Genomic DNA, 19,225 nt, shown 5'->3' on the forward strand with positions numbered 1-19,225 from the left:
GTGCCCATGTACATAGACTGAATGATTATCAAAGATGCACATGTGGATGAGATATTTGTACCTATTTGCAAGAGCTTTTGCTAGTAGTTTGTAAAGAACATTACATAGTGCGACATAACTTCAATTTTATCCTCTTTTGTTCTTGTCCCTTAGAAATTAGAGCAATATTTGTTTAGTTTAGAGACAGATAAAACTGATTGTGGTTTAGCCATAAATAACACTCCTGAAATATAACAAGACTACACAAATACGAGAAATGTTGATAGAAACTAGGATTGAACCAATCCAGCCCAAGTACTTGTCTTGATGCATAGAGAACATTGCATCCTCGTTTTAATCCTAATATTATATGTAAAACACCAACTTTTAGAAATGCGAAAAATAAAACCCCCTAACAAATTTTTAAGAAGACCACCATAACCAGAACGATTTAGATTACCAATATAGCTCTCATCTACGTTAAGTTTAATCACATTATTCGATGAGTGTTTTCAAGGAACAAGTGAGAATTTCTTTTTAATAATTAATAAAAAAACAATTTGTTTTTAACAATGTTGAATGAAAAATGATAACTATGCCAACATTTAATAGTCAAAATAATTGATTTGTTAAAAAATAAATTATAATAAAAGATTAACTTTTACAAAATCTTTCTTGAAAAAAAACTTTTTACAAAATCTAACGTAGTGAAAACACGGATCATGATTGCCCAGTGTTAAAAATGCAAGCAGTTACACGCTGTTTTGCATCGCAGTCATTAATCACAAATCAACGGTTCAAATCAACACAATGATAAAATCAACTACAAATGATCACAATCGATGATTTCAAATCAGACGGCTTAGACAAGTAAATGTGTGACATAATCATCGCGTAAAACCCAAATCCGTGAAAACACATACATATTCAAATACAAATCCATGAATGCAACATTGTTATCTAAAATTTCATCATCTACTACAATTTTATTTGATTCAAAAGATTAATATTTGTAGCCGCGTGCATTCGAGTTATCCGTCTAGAAAACTGAAAAAAAGTCAGCGCGTGTAACATGGTAAAAATGTTCGAAAATCGTAAGCCTCTCTTCACTTGACGACACGAACACACATAAGATAGAGAGAGAAAAACCAAACAAAAACAAAACCCTTGTTTCAATTCTTCTTCTCCTTAATTTCTTCACTCTTTCTTCTTCTTCTTCTTCGCGTTTTGTCTCATGAAAAAGCACGTGAATCTATAAAACGACGTCGTAATGGGTCAAAAACCTCATCTTCAGCTCAAGGACCTGGGATCCAAACTCCAAATTATTCCTTCTTCCATAGAAGTTCTAATTCAAATATTGAAGGTTAGCATTTTTTTCTGATTAATTTTTTTTGAATTTTCATTGGTTTTTATCTTCCCAATTAGGTTCATAATTATCAATTATGAGCTTTAATTATGCAAAATTTCGAATTTATATCTTTTGGGGTTAGTTATTCGTTATTGCGTCCGTTATTTACAGTTTAAAGTTTTTTTTTTTTTTTTGGGTTTTAGCTGATTTGTAATTTGGGATAATTGAATTGAGCTGGAATGTGTAGATTAGTTTCAAATTTTGTGCAAAATAATAGTTTTTTATTTTATTTTATTTTGCAATTTAGGAGTTAAATTGTCAGATTTACTTTGTTTGATGTGAGAATTTCGTTAATTTGTAGCATGTTTGTGGAGAATTTTGAATTAAGTTCATTTTTTAATTAATGGTTTTGAAGGTGGTATTATCTAGGGTTTTGGTGCTGTGAAAAGTTGGTATTGTACCTTGTTCTAATTAAGTTCTTAATAAGCTGTACTCCCTCTGGACTCAATTATAAGCAAAAGTACTTTCAAACTTATTAAGGATGGTAGTTAAGTGCACATTTACTTTTTTTTGATTCTATGTAAAAATAGATAATACATTTACCAATCCACCCCTTATTATTACGAGTTCAGATTTGCTCCATTTATCTATCCTCTATTTACCGTTCGATTATGAGAGATAAATACAAATGGAAGATTAGTGGGATCCACTTATTATAATGAGTCCCACTAATCTATCACTTGTGTCTATCTTACATTAAAAGATAGTAAAGCAAATCCAGACTCAATTATTATAGTCATCTACTTACAATATTACTAAGAAATTAATCTAAGGGTGTTTTTGGAATATGTGTAAAGCTATTGAGTATTTCAAATTCGAATGAGAAATTATGGAGGGAAAGCGAAGAAGTAGAACTAGGAGTGAAAAGGAAGAAATTAGTTGCTACGAGTCTCACCAATTTGTGTCTTATTGTCTAGTTTTTTCAATGAGTAAATGAACCACTTACTTCAATGAACCCTGGATTTTGTATAATCACATTACGTAGATCAAGTGAAAGTGTGCATGCTTGATGAATGCACTATTTCAATTTTGAAATGTAGATGAGATTGAAATTGGTGTTTACTAGAGTTGGATTATGACTTATGAGATACATCATGAAATATTTTTATATATATTTTTTCTAAAGCCATTGACTTAGAAAGATGTGCACGCACCGCACTTTCTGAATGATTGGTCAGCTTATCTGTCGAGGCATATATTGTTGTACCTATGAAGCATATTATCCGAGGTCTTAGCACACTATGATACACATTTTGGAATAAACTATGTTTTCATTTGCAAAGGCTTTTATATATTTAGTTCCTTCATATTAATGTTAATTCTTTTGAAAAAAATTGGAAGTATCCATTTAAGGAAGTGCATGCCTGAATTGGCTCAGTAAATTTTCCGTAAGCCTGTAACCAGACATGCAGTAACTAGTAACAGGATAGTCTAGTTTCATTGGCCTAAGGTCCATGTCATTAAGCAATGAACAGAGTTGAGAGAAAATTGAGAAACATATCAGGCCTTCATTTGTAGTTTAGACATTACTGTTTAAGTTAGTCATTTGGACACACTATCATAATATTGTGACAGTTATTTGCCATGTAGCCACTAGATTTTTCAATTATGGCTGACCATTCCAATCATTATATAAGTACTAATTTTGTTAAGCTGCTGTTAATTTTGCTGAAACATGCTACTCGGGGTTGACAAGAATAGACTTCTCAATAGTACATAGCATTTCTGTGTATTGAGTTTTGTGTGAATATACTATTCTAGCTGTCAAAGCTTGCTGTGGAAGCTCAGTTAGTTAGAGCGAGGTGTGCATTGTATTAATACACACGCCTAATAGGCTCAAGCCAAATGAACATGCAAATATGCTATCACCAAAGAAACGAAAACTAATTTTGCACTTTACAATTAAAACCAGTTTATAAGCATCTAATGCTTGAGGCCAGAAATGTGTATAATGGTATCTAATATTATAAAGTATTTCAGTTTTACTTATGTTACCATTGTGCAATGTAAATTTTTTCGATTTATGTGTTTGAGTTAATTTTTGATTGGCAACTGCTAACGTTCCCCACAACAAAATGTTTCTCGATCTGCAGCAAGCGGCAACATGCCTTACGGACATGGATCAATCACCCTCGGCTTCAGCATTGGAGTCAATGAAGCCCTTTTTGAATGCAATTGTTAAGTCAGAATTGCTGAAGCACCAAGATAGGGATGTAAAACTTCTAGTAGCAACATGTGTTTGTGAGATAACGCGAATAACTGCACCGGAAGCTCCTTACAGTGATGATGTTCTAAAGGTGCCTTCCATTTACCCTAGTTATCTGATTATGTTGATTAGAATTTTTATTTTTTTTTGGATGATTAGAATATCATTCATCCTAATCTTTGTTCAATCCATTTGCAGGACATCTTTCAGTTGATTGTGAGCACTTTTAGTGGCCTGAGTGATATAAGTAGTCCATCCTTTGGCATGGAAGTTGCTATGTTGGACACTCTTGCAAAATATAGATCGTGTGTTGTAATGTTGGATCTTGAATGTGATGACCTGGTGAATGAGATATTCAATACTTTTTTTGCAGTTGTGAGGTTAGTTTATCATGAAATCTTTTGCTTATGCGTGTGCTCATGTAAAAGAGTTATATTATTCCCCTGTAATATTCTGCTTTCTAGTTTCTGCTTCCAAGGTTGCAAATTTAATATTTTGTTGGTTTACTTTGTCCTGGAGTTTGTGTTCCTTTTATTTTAGTTATCTTTAATTAGAAAATAAATTAAAGATAATTAGAATAAAACTATACATAGTTGTATAGTTGGAATTGGAATGTGATGTTTTTGGAATGGAGAGGGAAGTTCTGTGATTCTGAAACTGTAAAACTATGTTCTCTAGTTTTGTTGCTCCCTGCTCTGCCTATCTTGTCCTTTTATGTTCTGTTGGCATTAACTTGGGATATTGTATGTGTGATGTTTGGCATTAAAATAAATATCTGAAACCATGATATGTATAACATAGGTTAAGTGCTTCTTGATTCATTGACTTATTTTGAACATTTTGCTCATTATTTACCAGTTATTTGTATTTACCTAATTGAGTTATCAATCAATTGTATCGAGTGATTCTTCGTTAGTAGTACTTCCTTAGTGACAAATTTTTTATACTCCTTTTCTTGAATAAAGATCCTTTTTGTATTAATTAGTGGTTCTTGTATATTCTGTCTCATGCCCAGAGATGATCATCCAGAAAGTGTTCTATCATCCATGCAAAGTATTATGGCTGTTCTCTTAGAGGAGAGTGAGGATGTTCGTGAGGATCTTTTATCTATTCTTCTGTCCATGTTAGGTCGTGAAAAAAGAGTAAGTATTTTTTCTTATACTTAATCCTATTATTGGGAGATAGCTTATGCTCTTGGAGGACGAATCTCATAGTTTATGTTATCTCTAATATTATAAGAAACATGATTTGCTTATATTATTTAATTTCAGGATGTTACTGCAGCAGCAAGGAAGCTTTCCATGAATGTCATACAGCAATGCATAGGCACACTTGAACCTAGCATCAAAGAATTTTTTCTATCATTAGTGTCAGGAAAAAGCAAGCCAGTGAATAGTCAACTTCAGAACCATGAAGTATTATATGATATATGTTGCTGTGCTCCTCAGATCCTATCTGGAATTCTCCCTTATGTCACAGGGGAGCTACAGGTAATTTCTGAAGTATTATTTGTTTCCACTAAATTGACCTTGTTGCTCCGATGAGATGTTTTTTGTGTGTAAATGTTATGGCATTGCGGAATGCATGTTCTTTAGTATGTATGAACTTCCAACAATATAATCACAAAAGCCACTATGATAGTTTATCTTTCATCAAATTTTGTTTACGAGTTTAAGCAAAACTGTACTCCTGACTGCAAGTCAAATATGATGCATGGATTCTCATTTGTAATTTGGAAATTTACAGACTGACCAGTTGGAAACCCGTCTGAAAGCAGTGAACTTAGTCGGCGATATAATTGCTCTTCCTGGAATTTCCAGTGCTTTGGCATTTCAGCCAATACTTTCAGAGTTTTTAAAGACGTTGACTGATACAGATTTTGGGGTTCGCATATCAGTCCTTGATCATGTAAAGAGCTCTCTTCTGTCAAATCCTCAGAGACCTGAAGCTCCTCAACTAATCTGTGAGTCAATTAATTATGTCAATCATATTCAGTCCCAGCTTCTTCTATTGAATTTATTATTATCTATATCTTCTAAATTTATTTCCACCGAACTTTTTAGCTGCCCTTTGTGACGGGCTTATGGATTCTGATGAAAATTTCCGAAAGCAAGTTGTGGCTGTTATCTGTGATGTGGCATGTCATGCTCTACATGCAGTTCCTTTTGACGCCGTGAATCTTGTAGCAGAACGGCTTCATGATAAATCTGTATGTATTCCTCTAATCGACGTTATTGTAATTCTATGTTCTCTCTTATTTCTGACAATTCCGTTTCATTCTCAAATCTCTGTTTTGCTTTACATCTCCAGCAACTTGTTAAAAAGTATACCTTGGAGAGATTGATCGAGATATATAGAGTTTTTTGTGAGAAAAGCTCCGACAACGTTAACCCCGATGGATATGACTGGATTCCAGGGAAGATCCTTAGATGTTTCCATGACAAAGATTTCAGGTGAAATACTGCCGCATATTACGGTTATATCTTTCACAATATTTGCATCAGAGTCATTATTTTTGTACATTGATTTTTGTTTTGTCATGTAATATTTGACTACAATGTAGGTATAAACCTTAATTATTTTATGGCAATTAAATTTGGACCAATCTTTTCATAACAGTTGTAAATTGAAAACAATTGTACAACAAATTGCTTCTATGATCACCAAACAATAAAAGTGGAATGAAGTGTATACTCTATCCATCTGAAGTTACATATAGTTCAAGCTTAACTCAGATTTTTTGAGAAAATAGAGGATTTTGTGTCTTTGACAAGTTCAATAACACACCTAATTATAGCTTCACAACTTTTAGATTGAGTGATTTTTCTATTTTTTACGCGAGGTTGGGATTTTAATCTTTGAGTAAATAACTAAATAACATTCCTTGTGCCTGAAATATGTGTTGATATATCCTTCTATTAGTGTTATAATGTCATTCTATTTTTCCTGATGAGTTTATTTTGAATTTGATTTACTGCATTTTTAGTATAACTTTTTTTGCACCTGCATAGATGATGTGCTGGCAATATGCCACATGAGTTTAACATCTTATGTATCTGTTAACATAGTCAAATTTATAGTGCAGAGATGAGAGAATGGAATAGTTGAAAACAATTTAAGTAACTAAACAACTAATCAGAACTTCCTACACTTTCAAGCATGAAGTTTATTTTCTTAATATTCATTAGTATATTTTTCTCTTGTCAATATCTACTGCATATTCAGAGGTCCCAAACCATGAAAAAAAGTTAGGGCTTTGTTTTGTAGTTGACTTGACACTCAGTGTAAAACCTTTTAAATTTACATGATATGATTGGTTTAGACACAAAAATGATGTCATTTCCCACAAGCAAGACACTACGATTCAAGTACGATGATAAGCAAAAAAAGTGCATTGTAACAAAAAATACACAAAGGTTCCGTGTCATTCTATGGTTGCTTTGTTTTTTTCCCCATGTGATTTGTTTATAGTTTCTTGTTTTTGTTTACTTAGGATTAAAAATGTTCTAACTGTTGACGTTTCTTTTGTTTGCTTCATTATTCAGATCAGATACAATCGAATCTGTTCTGTGTGGGTCCTTGTTTCCTTCGGAGTTTGCTATGAATGATATGGTTAAACATTGGGTTGATATTTTCTCTGGATTAGATAATGTGGAGGTCAAGGCTCTTGAAAAGATACTGGAGCAAAAACAAAGGTGAGTTTGGTTGACTTATGTGATGACTTATATATTTTATGGTGTATCAAGTTCGCGGTTTTCATGATTCCACTTCGATGGCAGGCTACAAGAGGAGCTGCAGAAGTATCTAGCTCTGAGGCAGAATAGTCAGGTATGCGACCTTGAAAGTTAAAAAGCTGAACTTTCAAAAGAATTTTGATTTGGAGAAGGTATTGATCTCTTTCAAATGCAGGATAAAGAAAATCCTGAGGTTCAAAAGAAGATCATGTTCTGTTTTCGAGTAATGTCCCGTTCATTCGCTGACCCAACGGAGGCTGAGGAGAGTTTCCAGATTCTTGATCAATTAAATGACACTAATATCTGGAAAATTTTGACGAATCTTGTTGATCCAAATACGAGCTTTCATCAAACTCGTGCATACAGGGTAATATATCTGAAACTGACGTATATGTTTTTTGAGATACTACTTTGGAATATAATTGTTACGAATTGCATGGGATTAATTATTGAAGTGAAAATATGAGAACTGAATATTTGACGCTAATACACAGTTCCTGGGGGTTACATTACTAAGCTTCGGAATTTGTTACTATAATGTTTATGATTTCTGTGTCTAATGATATCACATTGCTATCTATAAAAAACTGTTCAAGATTTACAACAAAAGCTAATGAGCGTCATATCCTAAATTAGCTATAATCTACGATAGTGTACAGCTAAGAATTAATTTATATTCTATGCAGTAAATGTAGATTTGATTCTAACAGTCTCCTTTACATTTTACTCACATCTGGATCCACTTTCCAGTTACTTGCATGAACTTATTCGATAGGCATCAATGAGATTAATTACGTAGATGTTAACATTCTAATTCTGAACAATTACTTAACCCGTGTAGTCTGTTAGGAGAGTAGTATTTAAACATACAAATGGTACAATCATATTGTGATTTAGACTATCATATGCTGTTGTTTCTTTTCTCATAAAGAAAGAAAGAAACTGTAATTTACAGTTTGTTATTTACTTATGTTGGTTATTTAATACCTTTTGTTTGCAGGATGATTTAATTAAAATACTTGGTGAGAAACATCAGCTCAATGAATTTCTGAATACCTTATATGTGAAGTGTTCCTATTTGCTATTCAACAAGGAGCACACAACAGCAATTCTTTCAGAAATCATCAGATATAATTCGGCTGAGAATGATCAGCGTATACAATCTTGCATGAATATATTAGTGGTAAGATCATGTCCTTTTGGATGTACTGACTTACTGCCGTTGGTTCTTGGACATTTATATTATGCATTCTCTGTCATGATTCTGGAACAATTTCTACTTCTGTTTATTCAGACAGGGCGGGGAAACATTCATAAGCGTGTCTATATTTTTGCTTGCACTGATAACGCTGCTGCTGATTAATTGGTTATCTTTGGGCTTGGGTTGAATATCTGTCAAGTACCGATATCACAAACAGTTTCATGAATTAGTTCTTGTATTTTTGCAGTGCCCTTTTCATTTATTTCATATACTTTTGTGATTTTGATATGAAACTGTGGGTGTTTTCAGTCATTTTCATGAGAAATAAAGGTCTTGGAATCATCTTTTCTATCTTCTGGTTAACTCACTTATGATAATGTGCAGATTATTGCTCGTTTCAGTCCACACTTGTTTAGCGGTAGTGAGGAGGACCTGGTGAAGCTACTCAAGGATAGTAATAATGATATGATCAAAGAGGGTACTTTGAATGTTCTAGCAAAGGCTGGTGGTACAATTCGAGAACAACTAGCAGTTACGTCAAGGTGCCACTGTCAAACTTGTTAACTCTCTTAATTTCATTACCTTTTTTTATTCTATTCTTATTATTTCCTTTCGTCATGCAGTTCTGTAGACCTTATGTTAGAAAGACTATGTTTAGAAGGCAGTCGGAGACAGGCAAAGTATGCTGTGCATGCTCTAGCTGCAATAACAAAAGATGATGGCCTCAAGTCTCTCTCTGTTCTATACAAGGTTTCATATGTTTGTTATATGAATATGAGTAGGTTCATTGGCCTCCTCTGTGGTTACTGCTAATTACACTTGCACCTTTGTTGTTTTAAAACTCACTCCTACCTCTCTTGCTTTGTTATTGTTAATGGGACTTTGCATATGGTTGGAACATATAAGTAGGGGAGGTAGGTGTGATTTTCTTAAAAAATACAAGGCTTTAAAGTGTAAGAACAGTACATAGAACGAGGTAGGTAGGTGTAATTTTCCAAAAAAGCAAGGTGTAATTAGCCTGTAATTAGCCCTTATCTTTAGCGTAATAAGTGTAATTTTCTCTTTATTATAATACTTTGTAATTCAGATTGTTCTTAACCTTATATGCAGAGGCTTGTAGATACGATGGAGGAGAAAACAAATCTGCCCACCGTTTTGCAGTCTTTGGGTTGTATAGCACAGACTGCAATGCCTGTATTTGAAACTAGAGAGAGTGAAATTGAAGAATTTATAATAAACAAGATTCTTAAAAGTGATGGTGTAAGCCTTTTGAACTCCTTAGCATGAAGTTCTTTATGGGATAAGTGTCAAAGTAGTCAAATCTGTTTAAATTAAATGCTTGTTTTATGTTTCAGAAAGATGATCACACAGGAGCATCTTGGGATGATAAAAGTGATATTTGTGTGTTGAAGGTATAAGTCTATTATATTTTTTAAGATACTTTAGATAGTGTTTTTATTGTTATTTGAAACAGATAGAGTAACTTATTGGATAATGTTTGTAAGCTAGCTGTTCTTTGACTGTTTTATTTTATTCTCCCTCTTTGTATCTCTTCTTTTTCGCTGCAGATATATGGCATCAAAACCATAGTGAAAAGCTACTTGCCGGTCAAAGATGCTCTTGTTCGTCCTGGTATTGATGGTCTTCTGGATATCCTACGAAACATGCTTTCATATGGTGAAATATCAAAGGACATAAAGTCAAGGTATAATAGCTTCACTCACAAAGCTATATTTTTTTCGATTCATTTCTCTCTGAAAATTGTCACTCTTGTTCATATCATTTCAAATTGGTTTTGTGGGTTCAAACACTATAAATTCATTTACGCACTCTTGCAGTTCAGTCGATAAGGCCCATCTGAGGCTTGCTTCTGCAAAGGCAGTTCTTCGTTTGGCAAGGCTTTGGGATCATAAAATTCCTGCTGATATTTTTCACTTAACTTTAAGGACGTCAGAGGTAGGTTCTCTATTCCCCTTCTATTTACTTTAATCTCTTCTTGACCATCGATTTATTTGTTCATCACATTTTTAAAAGTGTAAGAGATTAAAAATACGGAATACTGTTAATAATTTGGTGATGCACCTGTGGGTAACTTGGATACACACACAGCCTTATAAAAAAAGGAAAGAAACTAGTGTCAATTAAATCCATGATTGAGAGATTCCTTGGTAGAATAGGGAGTGCAGTTAAATGCATCTAATCCTAGAAATATAATCTGTTACCAAGTGATTTTTGGCATAACTTGGTTTTTTCATTCTCCTCCTTGGAGTGATGATGCATTCTCCGCTCCCAGCTTGGGTAAAATATTCTGAAATGCTGGATTACCAACCCTGTTTCACAGCAAGCTTAGCATGTATAGACATCAATTCACTCTGTAGTTTTTCTGGGATAAAGTGTATGTCTACCTCAATGTGCTTTGTTCTATCATGTTGTAGTTGTACCAGGTCGTGGACCTTATTGTTGTCACCATAAATCTCATTGGTTGACCCACCTGATCTTCAAATCTCCATGGTTATCTTTAACCAAAGCAGTTCATGCAGATCGTGATGAGCAATGGCTTTAAATTCTGCCTCTACATTAGATTTGTACTATCACATTCTGTTGTTTTACTACTCTTAGTCACAAGAGTTCCCTACTTTATATTCTCCCAGTGTTTGATTTCCTATCAATTCGTGACCGTGACTCAGAATAATCAACATTGATGTATTATGCCTCAAGCACCTCACCTCCATTTCTCTTAAATAAACAAAATTGGGTATGCCTCAAGTACCACACCTCCATATCTCTTGAATAAAATGCCTTTTCCTAGCATTTAGGTATTGTAATACTTGGCGTCCTGCTTGCAAGTAAACTTCTTTCGGGCTATACATGAATTGGGCATCCATGCTTATAAAGTGTAATGTCCAATTGTGTGTGGGATATATAACTATAAGTCTTCCTAAGTTCCCATCAGACATTGGTACATTGAACTGTCTCTTGGAGATCTTCCTCAATTTATGAGTCTCAAATTAGATCCGTTGGAGTATTTTCTGGTTTGCATGTTATCCTACCCGTTTCTTTGAGGAGATGTATAACATACTGCTGGTTTCTATATTAACTAGTGATATGACCAAAGTAGTCCTTATAAAGCTGAAGAAATCTTCATCATATGAAACTACATTTTGGGACTGAGTTGGGTTTGGCATGAATTCTAAGGCTTACTTCTATTGCAAAAAAAAAATGCCCTTCTAGAATGGGAAAAGTCAATCTAAAATAATTATACTTCTACCTTACTAATGCTAAAATCTTAAGCTCCTTAGCTAAACAGCTCAAGCTATTTCTCCTTAGTAGCATCTGTTATCATTACGATATTTTTCCCTGCTCATGGCTTCTAGGCCTATATTTTTTTAATATTTCCGTCTCCGTATTTGTGATCTGCTTCCTTTTTTTCATTAGACAAAGCCTCAATGATATTGAGAAGATCCCTAGAAGCCCCCATTAAGAAGGTTGGCCAAATAGGGTGTAGTTCAATACTTAGAGATAGAGGGAGACAAAAGAAAAATATAGGCTTTTAGCCATTATGAGCGGTATAAGTATATGGTATATCTTTGAACTTGATACATGATAGAACATTATGACATAATTTGGTCCATTTAGCCGATCCTGCCTTGTGGGGAGAGGTTTGGGTTTTGTTAATGGTGTAAAGCCTCAGAGGGTGGTAGGAAGACTCTATGCATGGTGAGAATTTCTTAATAGATAAGAAGCTTACGACATGGTATAAAGGCTGATTTGTACACTCTCTAGTTCATTTTCTAATGACTAGGAATATTTTGCTCTTCACTATCCATATAAAATTCAGTTTCATCTTGCAATGGAAAGGGCGTTCAGGCTCAGGGACATCGATTTTCCTCGTAATATCTCATGTGTGGTTTTTCAAGTAGAAGGTCAGAAGTTGTCATAGACATAGGTTCAAAAGTGGATTTGTATAATTTGAGGGGGAAAAACATCATCGCCTTCTCTTGTTGAATTTGACTCTTGAAGTTTGGGTGAAGTATAACTCCTCTTCACTGAATGTACTACCCCAGAATACAACAAAAAAAAAAAAAAAAAAGAAATCTGGACAGAGGGTGATACCACTTATGTCCTTTTTAGGTCAAAGGGTAGCTCAAGATGACATACTCCCTCTGTTCCAAATTGTAAGCAAAATAAATCAAATCACACTTATTAAGAAAACTAAAACATAAGAATTTGGAGTATAGTTTTTTTGTGTTTTCTTTGGAATAAGTTTCATGGGAAGAGGTAAAAACAATTTTCATTGGCAATTGATTATGGAGAAAATGGAAGAGATAAAATTGAATGTAATTTGCATTTAATTTCATGAGAATAAGCAAATGTTTTTCTTGGAAAAGATGGTTTTTAAAAAAAACAAAATTAAATAGGATAAAAGTTTGTCTTTTTTGCTTACTTTTTGGGACGGAGGGGGTATTTAATATGCGTTAAAAGGACACATGCTTAATAATCTTAGGAACGATGTTATCAGTGGTGTGTAGATCAGGGTAGAAAGTGGAGAGTACGTCCATTGGATTCTTGTATCCTAAGACTCTATTTGGTAAACGAGCTATATGTACAGGGTGAAATTGATTTGTCAATGTTTTTATTCCAGTGTATAAATTACTAATTCTCTTGTCTTATATGTGATCTAATAGACTGGCTTCCCTCAAGCTAAGAAGGTTTTCTTAAGCAAAGTTCATCAATATATAAAAGACCACAATTTGGAAGCCAAATATGCATGTGCTTTTATATTAAACATATTCGGAACCAACTCTGAGGAGTTTGCAGAGGTAATATTTTGATTGATTTAATCCTTTTGCATTTGCATATCTCCTAGTTTTGACACCACTTTTGTGTCATTGTTGATGATTTGTGTTGGTTAATGTAGGATAAGCAGAACTTAACTGATGTTATTCACATGTATCACCAAGAAAGGGCTGGGCAGCTTTCAGGGCAATCAGATGCAAAACCCTTGACCACTTACCCTGAGTACATTCTTCCATACCTAGTTCATGCACTTGCTAACCTATCTTGTCCCAATATTGATGAATGCAAGGATGCTGAAGCATACAAAACTATATACAGGTATTATTTTACTCATATAGGACAACTCTTTAAGTGGCAGAAGAAGAGTTTCTATTAATACATATAATGCTTATCTATGATTGTATGCATATTTGAAAAATATATACCCAGCCACTTGCTGTTTTTTTTTTTTTTCCGCAAAAAGGTTTGACTTTGTGTGACTGACATCCAGTTTATGGAAGCTTATATAGTTTAGAATAAGTAATAACTCAAAAAACCAAAATTTATGCAGTAACTAAAGGCCTTTTCTTGGTTTTGTCCTGCTCTAATGCAGTTAGGGTCGGTATTCTTAGTTTTTTGTTTGGCTGAAACACCTAAATGCATCTTTCGCAGAAACCTATAAATTTTACTCTTGCTAGTGAGCTTTAAAATACTGATTGGAATGCTCATTCCTATAAAATTCATATTCTATCCTCCTGAATTTGCAGGCAGTTGCACTTGATACTATCAATGCTCGTGCAACGAGATGAAGATGTCAAGTCGGAAGTAACTGCCGACAAAGAGAAAGAAACTATATCTGCCATTACTTCTATCTTCCAGAGCATTAAACTCTCAGAAGACGCGGTTGATGCATCAAAGTCAAAGGTTGGGGATTTTTTTTATTTTATTTTTACATAAAAAATTGCAAATTTAAAGGCAATGAGAGACTGTAATCTTACGTTTGTGATCAATGAATGGCCAGAATTCCCATGCCATATGTGACCTTGGATTAGCAATCACCAAGCGACTACTGCATAAGGATGTTGATATGCAAGGATTGTCTCATTCAGTTTCTTTACCTCCCATACTATACAAAGCATGTGAGAAGGAAAATGATCTTAAGGTATCCCCTCTTGTCAAGTTGTAGTTTCCTTCTGGTATGCTAAATTGTCAAGTGTTCTTCACATGATAGACAAAACACCATCCAAGTAGTTGCCACTTCTTGACGATATTTACTATTAAATGAGGTTGATTCGTTGCATTGCCGTGATTGCGTCTTATTAAACTTCATCAGTATTTAGCCCATTAAACCATTTTGAACTTCCATGTTTCAAGTTGTAGATTTTGTTGGTAGAGATAAGCCATTTTTAATTGATTAAACTCTTCAGTTTTTATGATGGTAGCGATCAGAGACAAACTCTGATTAAATGGTGAAAGCATTTCCTTGATGTTTGATAGAATGTTATTAGGAGTGTTTCATTTAAGGTTTACAGAACATGGAGCCGAGATGGATTTGTAGTCATATTCTTTGACAGATTTTTAGCATTCATAAAATATATGGATTACGTTAACTTAAAAAATGCTTCTTAATGCCGTTTCTTTTATCTGGCAGGCAAGCGAAGTAACAACATGGTTGGCTGATGAAAGTGTCTTGGCTCAGTTTGAATCAGTTGAATTAGAAAGTGTAAGCTTGATGTAAAGGGTGAAAATCAATTAGTAATTTCTGCTGCATCTTTAATCCTGAGTCATGTAGTAATGTTTCTCCTATATCAGGTTCCATCTCAATCAGCTGAGGATCATGCTTTAAAGGACAGTGAAAAGGACAGGAATGAAGTTCCCCTTGGAAAAATAGTAAAGAAGATAAGGTCTCGGGGAACTAAGGGGAAGAAGGTGGTGAAAAAGAACAAGACCATGACAGTTGAAACGAAAAAAGCTGGAGATGATTTTGATATCATAAATATGGTCAGAGAAATTAATTTGGATAACTTGGGGATATCTACTAATTTTGAATCAAGTAATGGTCATGAAAGTTCTTTGAGTAAGAAGGTGCAGAAAGACCCCGAGTTTGGAACAATTAAAAAACGAAAAGTGGGAGAAGAAACACTTGCTCCAGTGCCTAAACGGAAACGGTCTGCTGTTACCCATGGAAAATCGCGACCAAGTAGTTCTTCAAAAGCTTCTCAAAGAATTTCAGAGGAAGTTCCCTCTGGAGGGAAATTACTGTTAAATGCAGGAGTTAGCCCTGATACAGGTAGCAAAAATATGCAGAGAAAATTGGTCAAAGGCAAAGAGCCCTCATCAGAACAAAAAATTAAGGCCTCTGAGAATCATCGTATTGATGAATCTGACAAATCTGAAGACCATGACATAAAGGTGGAGTCTTGCTCTCTAAACTGATTTATTTTAATGTTAGGATGATCGTAATTAAAGTGGACTTAAACAAAACTTGTAGACTTCAGCTTATTTTCTGTATCTGTTGCAGAGTTCTGGTAAATTGAAGACACCTAATAAGACGAAAAATGAGAATTTCAAAACGTCAGCAGGCTCTACTAAAAGGCAGAAAAGGAAAAGTATTGGAGGATTAGCTAAGGTAACTCTCCCTTTTGCTTTTGCAGTCAATTTATTTGTGGCTTTCATGTCAGTATCGCCTCTATGCAGGTTATAATGTCTGTGTTCTAGCAAATCTCTTGGATAATATTAGTAGTTTGGCTTGATTAATTTCTTTTTACTTTTTGCAGTGTACGACAAAGGAAGGTGAAAGTGATGCTGAAGATCTGATCGGCTGCAGAGTTAAAGTTTGGTGGCCTTTGGATAAGAAGTAAGTTCTTATCATACATAAGTTGTAAAATCAAAACAGTGCATGGATTCCACTAAGTTTATACAAAGGTTAAACTATAAAAGTCATGCGTTTTTTAGTGAATTTGGAAGCTTTTTGACTGAAATTCCTTAAAGACAAATTATGTTGCTTGTTTTGACTTCACCTGCTTGTTTTTAGCTGGTAGAATTACTGTGATTTTAACTTCTTGTTTTCCCCTGTGCATTTCTAGTAGCTTGCTTTGACTTCCTATTTTTTAGTTTACATATCTCTTGAGTTCTTCTTGCTGCATCTGTTCTCATTAACCAGTTTTAATTTCTGACTGGTACTGGCTTAATTATTAGTCACTTTCTAGCCTTATCTAAACCCTAGACCCAAATTTCTGAAGCCCTCAATTCTATTGTTTTCCTATGATTACTAATTAAAGTTCTCATGTTGGTGTGTTGATGTTCTGTAGATTTTATAAAGGAACCGTTCAGTCTTATGATTCTTCAAAGAGGAAGCATGCGGTAAGCTCACTCTCTTGTTCTGAAGTTATTCTTCCATCTAAGTAATAAAATTCTGACACAATTTTACATGTTGTGTCAAAGATATTGTATGATGATGGAGAAGTAGAAAAACTGTGTTTGGAAAAGGAACGTTGGGAGCTCATTGATGGGGGCAACAAATCTAATAAGGTCTGAATCCTGATTTTTCATTAGTCATCTTTCTCTGAAGCAGTTTAACTGTTCTGCCTTTACCATTTCCACTAAAGATATCAAATATCATATGAAGTTTGATTCTCTTTTTATATTATAATTTTCCAGAAGCTAAAGTCCTCAAAAAGCCCATCGTTACATGAAGTGTGAGTATTCCTTCTGCTAATCAGTTTTAGCGTAGTTTTATTTGAATGAAAATGTTGGATTTTGCGTATATATATATTGCTAATTTTTATATGTTTGAAAAATTTGAAAGTATGTTCATCTGCCTAAGTTGATTGGACATGATATTTTTACCCATTCTGAGCCGCTTTCTTCCTTTTTGTGTTGATTTTCTTGTTTGTTTATAGTTCTACTGGGAAGAAACAGAGAAGTTCAGGTGGTTCAACGAGCAAAAAGACAACAAAAATGTTAGTAGAAAAGATGAGAAGCGTTGTTTTTTTTAGAGAAGTTCATGCATTGGTTTGTTCAATGTTCTATTGTTATAACTTGTATCGTGTCATTTTGTTTTTTTAGAGTTAATGGTAAACCATCTCCTAGCAAGCATGCAAAACGTGGACAAAGAAAAGCATCAAAAACTAATTTCCATGAAGGTGTTAATGAGAGCTCCGACTCTGAGTTACCTAACCCTGAAGAGACCACAATAGCTGAAGCTGAGATCAACTCAGGTAATGTAACTTAAAAATATATCTGAATTTGATGCATGTATCAATTGTCATTTAAACTTCTGATTGATTACATGTGATAATATTGTGGGCATCTTTCAAATTTTGCACTGGATTTAATGCTTCCTGGTCACGTGACAAACATGTGATACTATTGTGAAAAATTTCTTATTATTTATTTATCCTTTCATTTGTTAACTCATTTTAGCCTGGGAAAAGGTGGTGATTTTTCCTTTCTAAATTTCTCTTTTCTATTGTGAAACTAAAATTTTTTGCACGAGATAAAACTTGAGTACTGGTCTAGGCATCCAATAACAGGTTTAAATCCCAGGGCATAGCTAAGTGTTCTGCCAGGTTTATAGGTGTATAGCATATTTACATTACATGTTCTGCCAGGTTTAATCTTTGCTAATTTGCTCTTGAAACGAATATATGCCTGGAGTTTTTCCAGTTATAATTGGTTATACTGATGTTTTTTGTGGTTCCTGGTTATCATGTAAAACTTTTACTTTGTTAGTCTTTTCTACCTTCTTTCCTCAATTTTGTTTCATTTTCTGTTCTAGATGGTTCTAAAGGGGAACAGGATGAAGGGTCTGATGTTAACATAACAAAAAAGAAGAAACCTAACAGGAAAAGGAAATCAGTTTCGTGGGGTAAGAGATCTAAGAAAAAGAAGAGCGTGAGTAATAAGAAAGAACCCGATGAAGAGAAGCATGAACCCAATGAAGAGAAGCAGGAACCAGATGCAGAGAAACAAGATTATCCTGAGACACTTTCTGAAGATAGAGAGGGTTACCCACAAGGAGCTCAAAACGACGAAGAAGAAAATAGTTCAAAAGAAAGAGATGCCGATGAATCAAGAGAAGCTTCGAGAGAAAATGTTAATGAGGAAGAAGAATCAGGTCCTGAAGGGAACCAACATGAGAGTGATGTGGAAAGTAGTCCTAGCAGAGAAGTGAAAAAATCACTTGATGATCTTACAAGTCCTGAAGATGCCACATTTGCTGAGCTTCCCGATGATGAGCCGCTGGTAAATAACTCGGCCACTACATAATTACAACACCTATTTTTTGTTTGCTTTTTCTTGCTTGATAAATAAATTTTTATTACATTTTCTAAGCTTATCAGTAACCAATGAGAATGATTGATGCAGATAAAATGGAAACCCCGCTCAGGGAAGAAAAGGTTGTTGGGGAAAAAACAATGAGCATTTTGGCTGCTTTTGTAACACAAATCTTTGAATTGTAACCACCCTAGAGTGGTGTTGTGGAAGCATTTAATCTGTATCAGTATAAGTAGAGGTACAATGTATGGTGACTACCATTTATTGACACATTAATAGATATGCTATGCATGTCTTGTATTGTATTTTGTAGCCACCCTTGTGTAGATGTAAGTTGTAAACTTCCCACATTTAGGAGGAAAAAATTTGATGGTGCATTAGGGTTTTTAGGGATGTTATGCAAAATGACCTTTCATTAGTAGTGTGTAGGTGATCCTAGGTTTAACTTATTCATGTAGATGTTGTTCATCCTTCCATCATAATCAATTGACTTAAGCAACATGTACAGCTATACATGGTCATAAATTGTATTTGTTGTATCTTTATTTACTATTCACTTCGTAGTCTTTGTAACTATGATAACTTCACCATCAGCTCCTCCATGTTGTTGTTGTGTTTAAATATGATTTATGAACATGCTA

The 19,225-nt window shown here is 34.2% G+C and overlaps 1 protein-coding gene across 1 annotated transcript; it reads left to right on the top strand.

Annotated features, from left to right (window-relative positions):
* Positions 1 to 1,085: 1,085 nt before the first annotated feature.
* Positions 1,086 to 19,177, top strand: LOC11408726 (sister chromatid cohesion protein PDS5 homolog A-B). The gene is made up of 33 exons (XM_003594260.4): positions 1,086 to 1,342; positions 3,481 to 3,684; positions 3,792 to 3,973; positions 4,609 to 4,735; positions 4,865 to 5,083; positions 5,340 to 5,556; positions 5,657 to 5,802; positions 5,904 to 6,046; positions 7,139 to 7,288; positions 7,373 to 7,421; positions 7,503 to 7,694; positions 8,328 to 8,510; positions 8,913 to 9,070; positions 9,152 to 9,278; positions 9,639 to 9,788; positions 9,884 to 9,940; positions 10,097 to 10,233; positions 10,367 to 10,484; positions 13,214 to 13,348; positions 13,447 to 13,643; positions 14,072 to 14,228; positions 14,326 to 14,466; positions 14,956 to 15,027; positions 15,117 to 15,716; positions 15,826 to 15,933; positions 16,082 to 16,161; positions 16,616 to 16,667; positions 16,749 to 16,835; positions 16,965 to 17,002; positions 17,207 to 17,266; positions 17,373 to 17,524; positions 18,085 to 18,551; positions 18,675 to 19,177. Exons 1-33 carry the CDS (start codon positions 1,250 to 1,252, stop codon positions 18,726 to 18,728), a joined length of 5,052 nt encoding a protein of 1,683 aa, XP_003594308.1. The 5' UTR covers positions 1,086 to 1,249; the 3' UTR covers positions 18,729 to 19,177.
* Positions 19,178 to 19,225: the final 48 nt, after the last annotated feature.

This window comes from Medicago truncatula, chromosome 2 (assembly GCF_003473485.1).
Source record: "Medicago truncatula cultivar Jemalong A17 chromosome 2, MtrunA17r5.0-ANR, whole genome shotgun sequence".
Classification (NCBI taxonomy): Eukaryota; Viridiplantae; Streptophyta; class Magnoliopsida; order Fabales; family Fabaceae; genus Medicago; species Medicago truncatula.

Excerpts from the sequence above, each read along its gene's own strand:
- LOC11408726 (XM_003594260.4), top strand. The coding sequence starts at position 1,250 with ATGGGTCAAAAACCTCATCTTCAGCTCAAGGACCTGGGATCCAAACTC. Across the intron at positions 14,229-14,325 it reads TTGATGCATCAAAGTCAAAG|AATTCCCATGCCATATGTGA; the intron begins GTTGGGGATTTT and ends ATGAATGGCCAG. Across the intron at positions 15,717-15,825 it reads CTGAAGACCATGACATAAAG|AGTTCTGGTAAATTGAAGAC; the intron begins GTGGAGTCTTGC and ends TATCTGTTGCAG.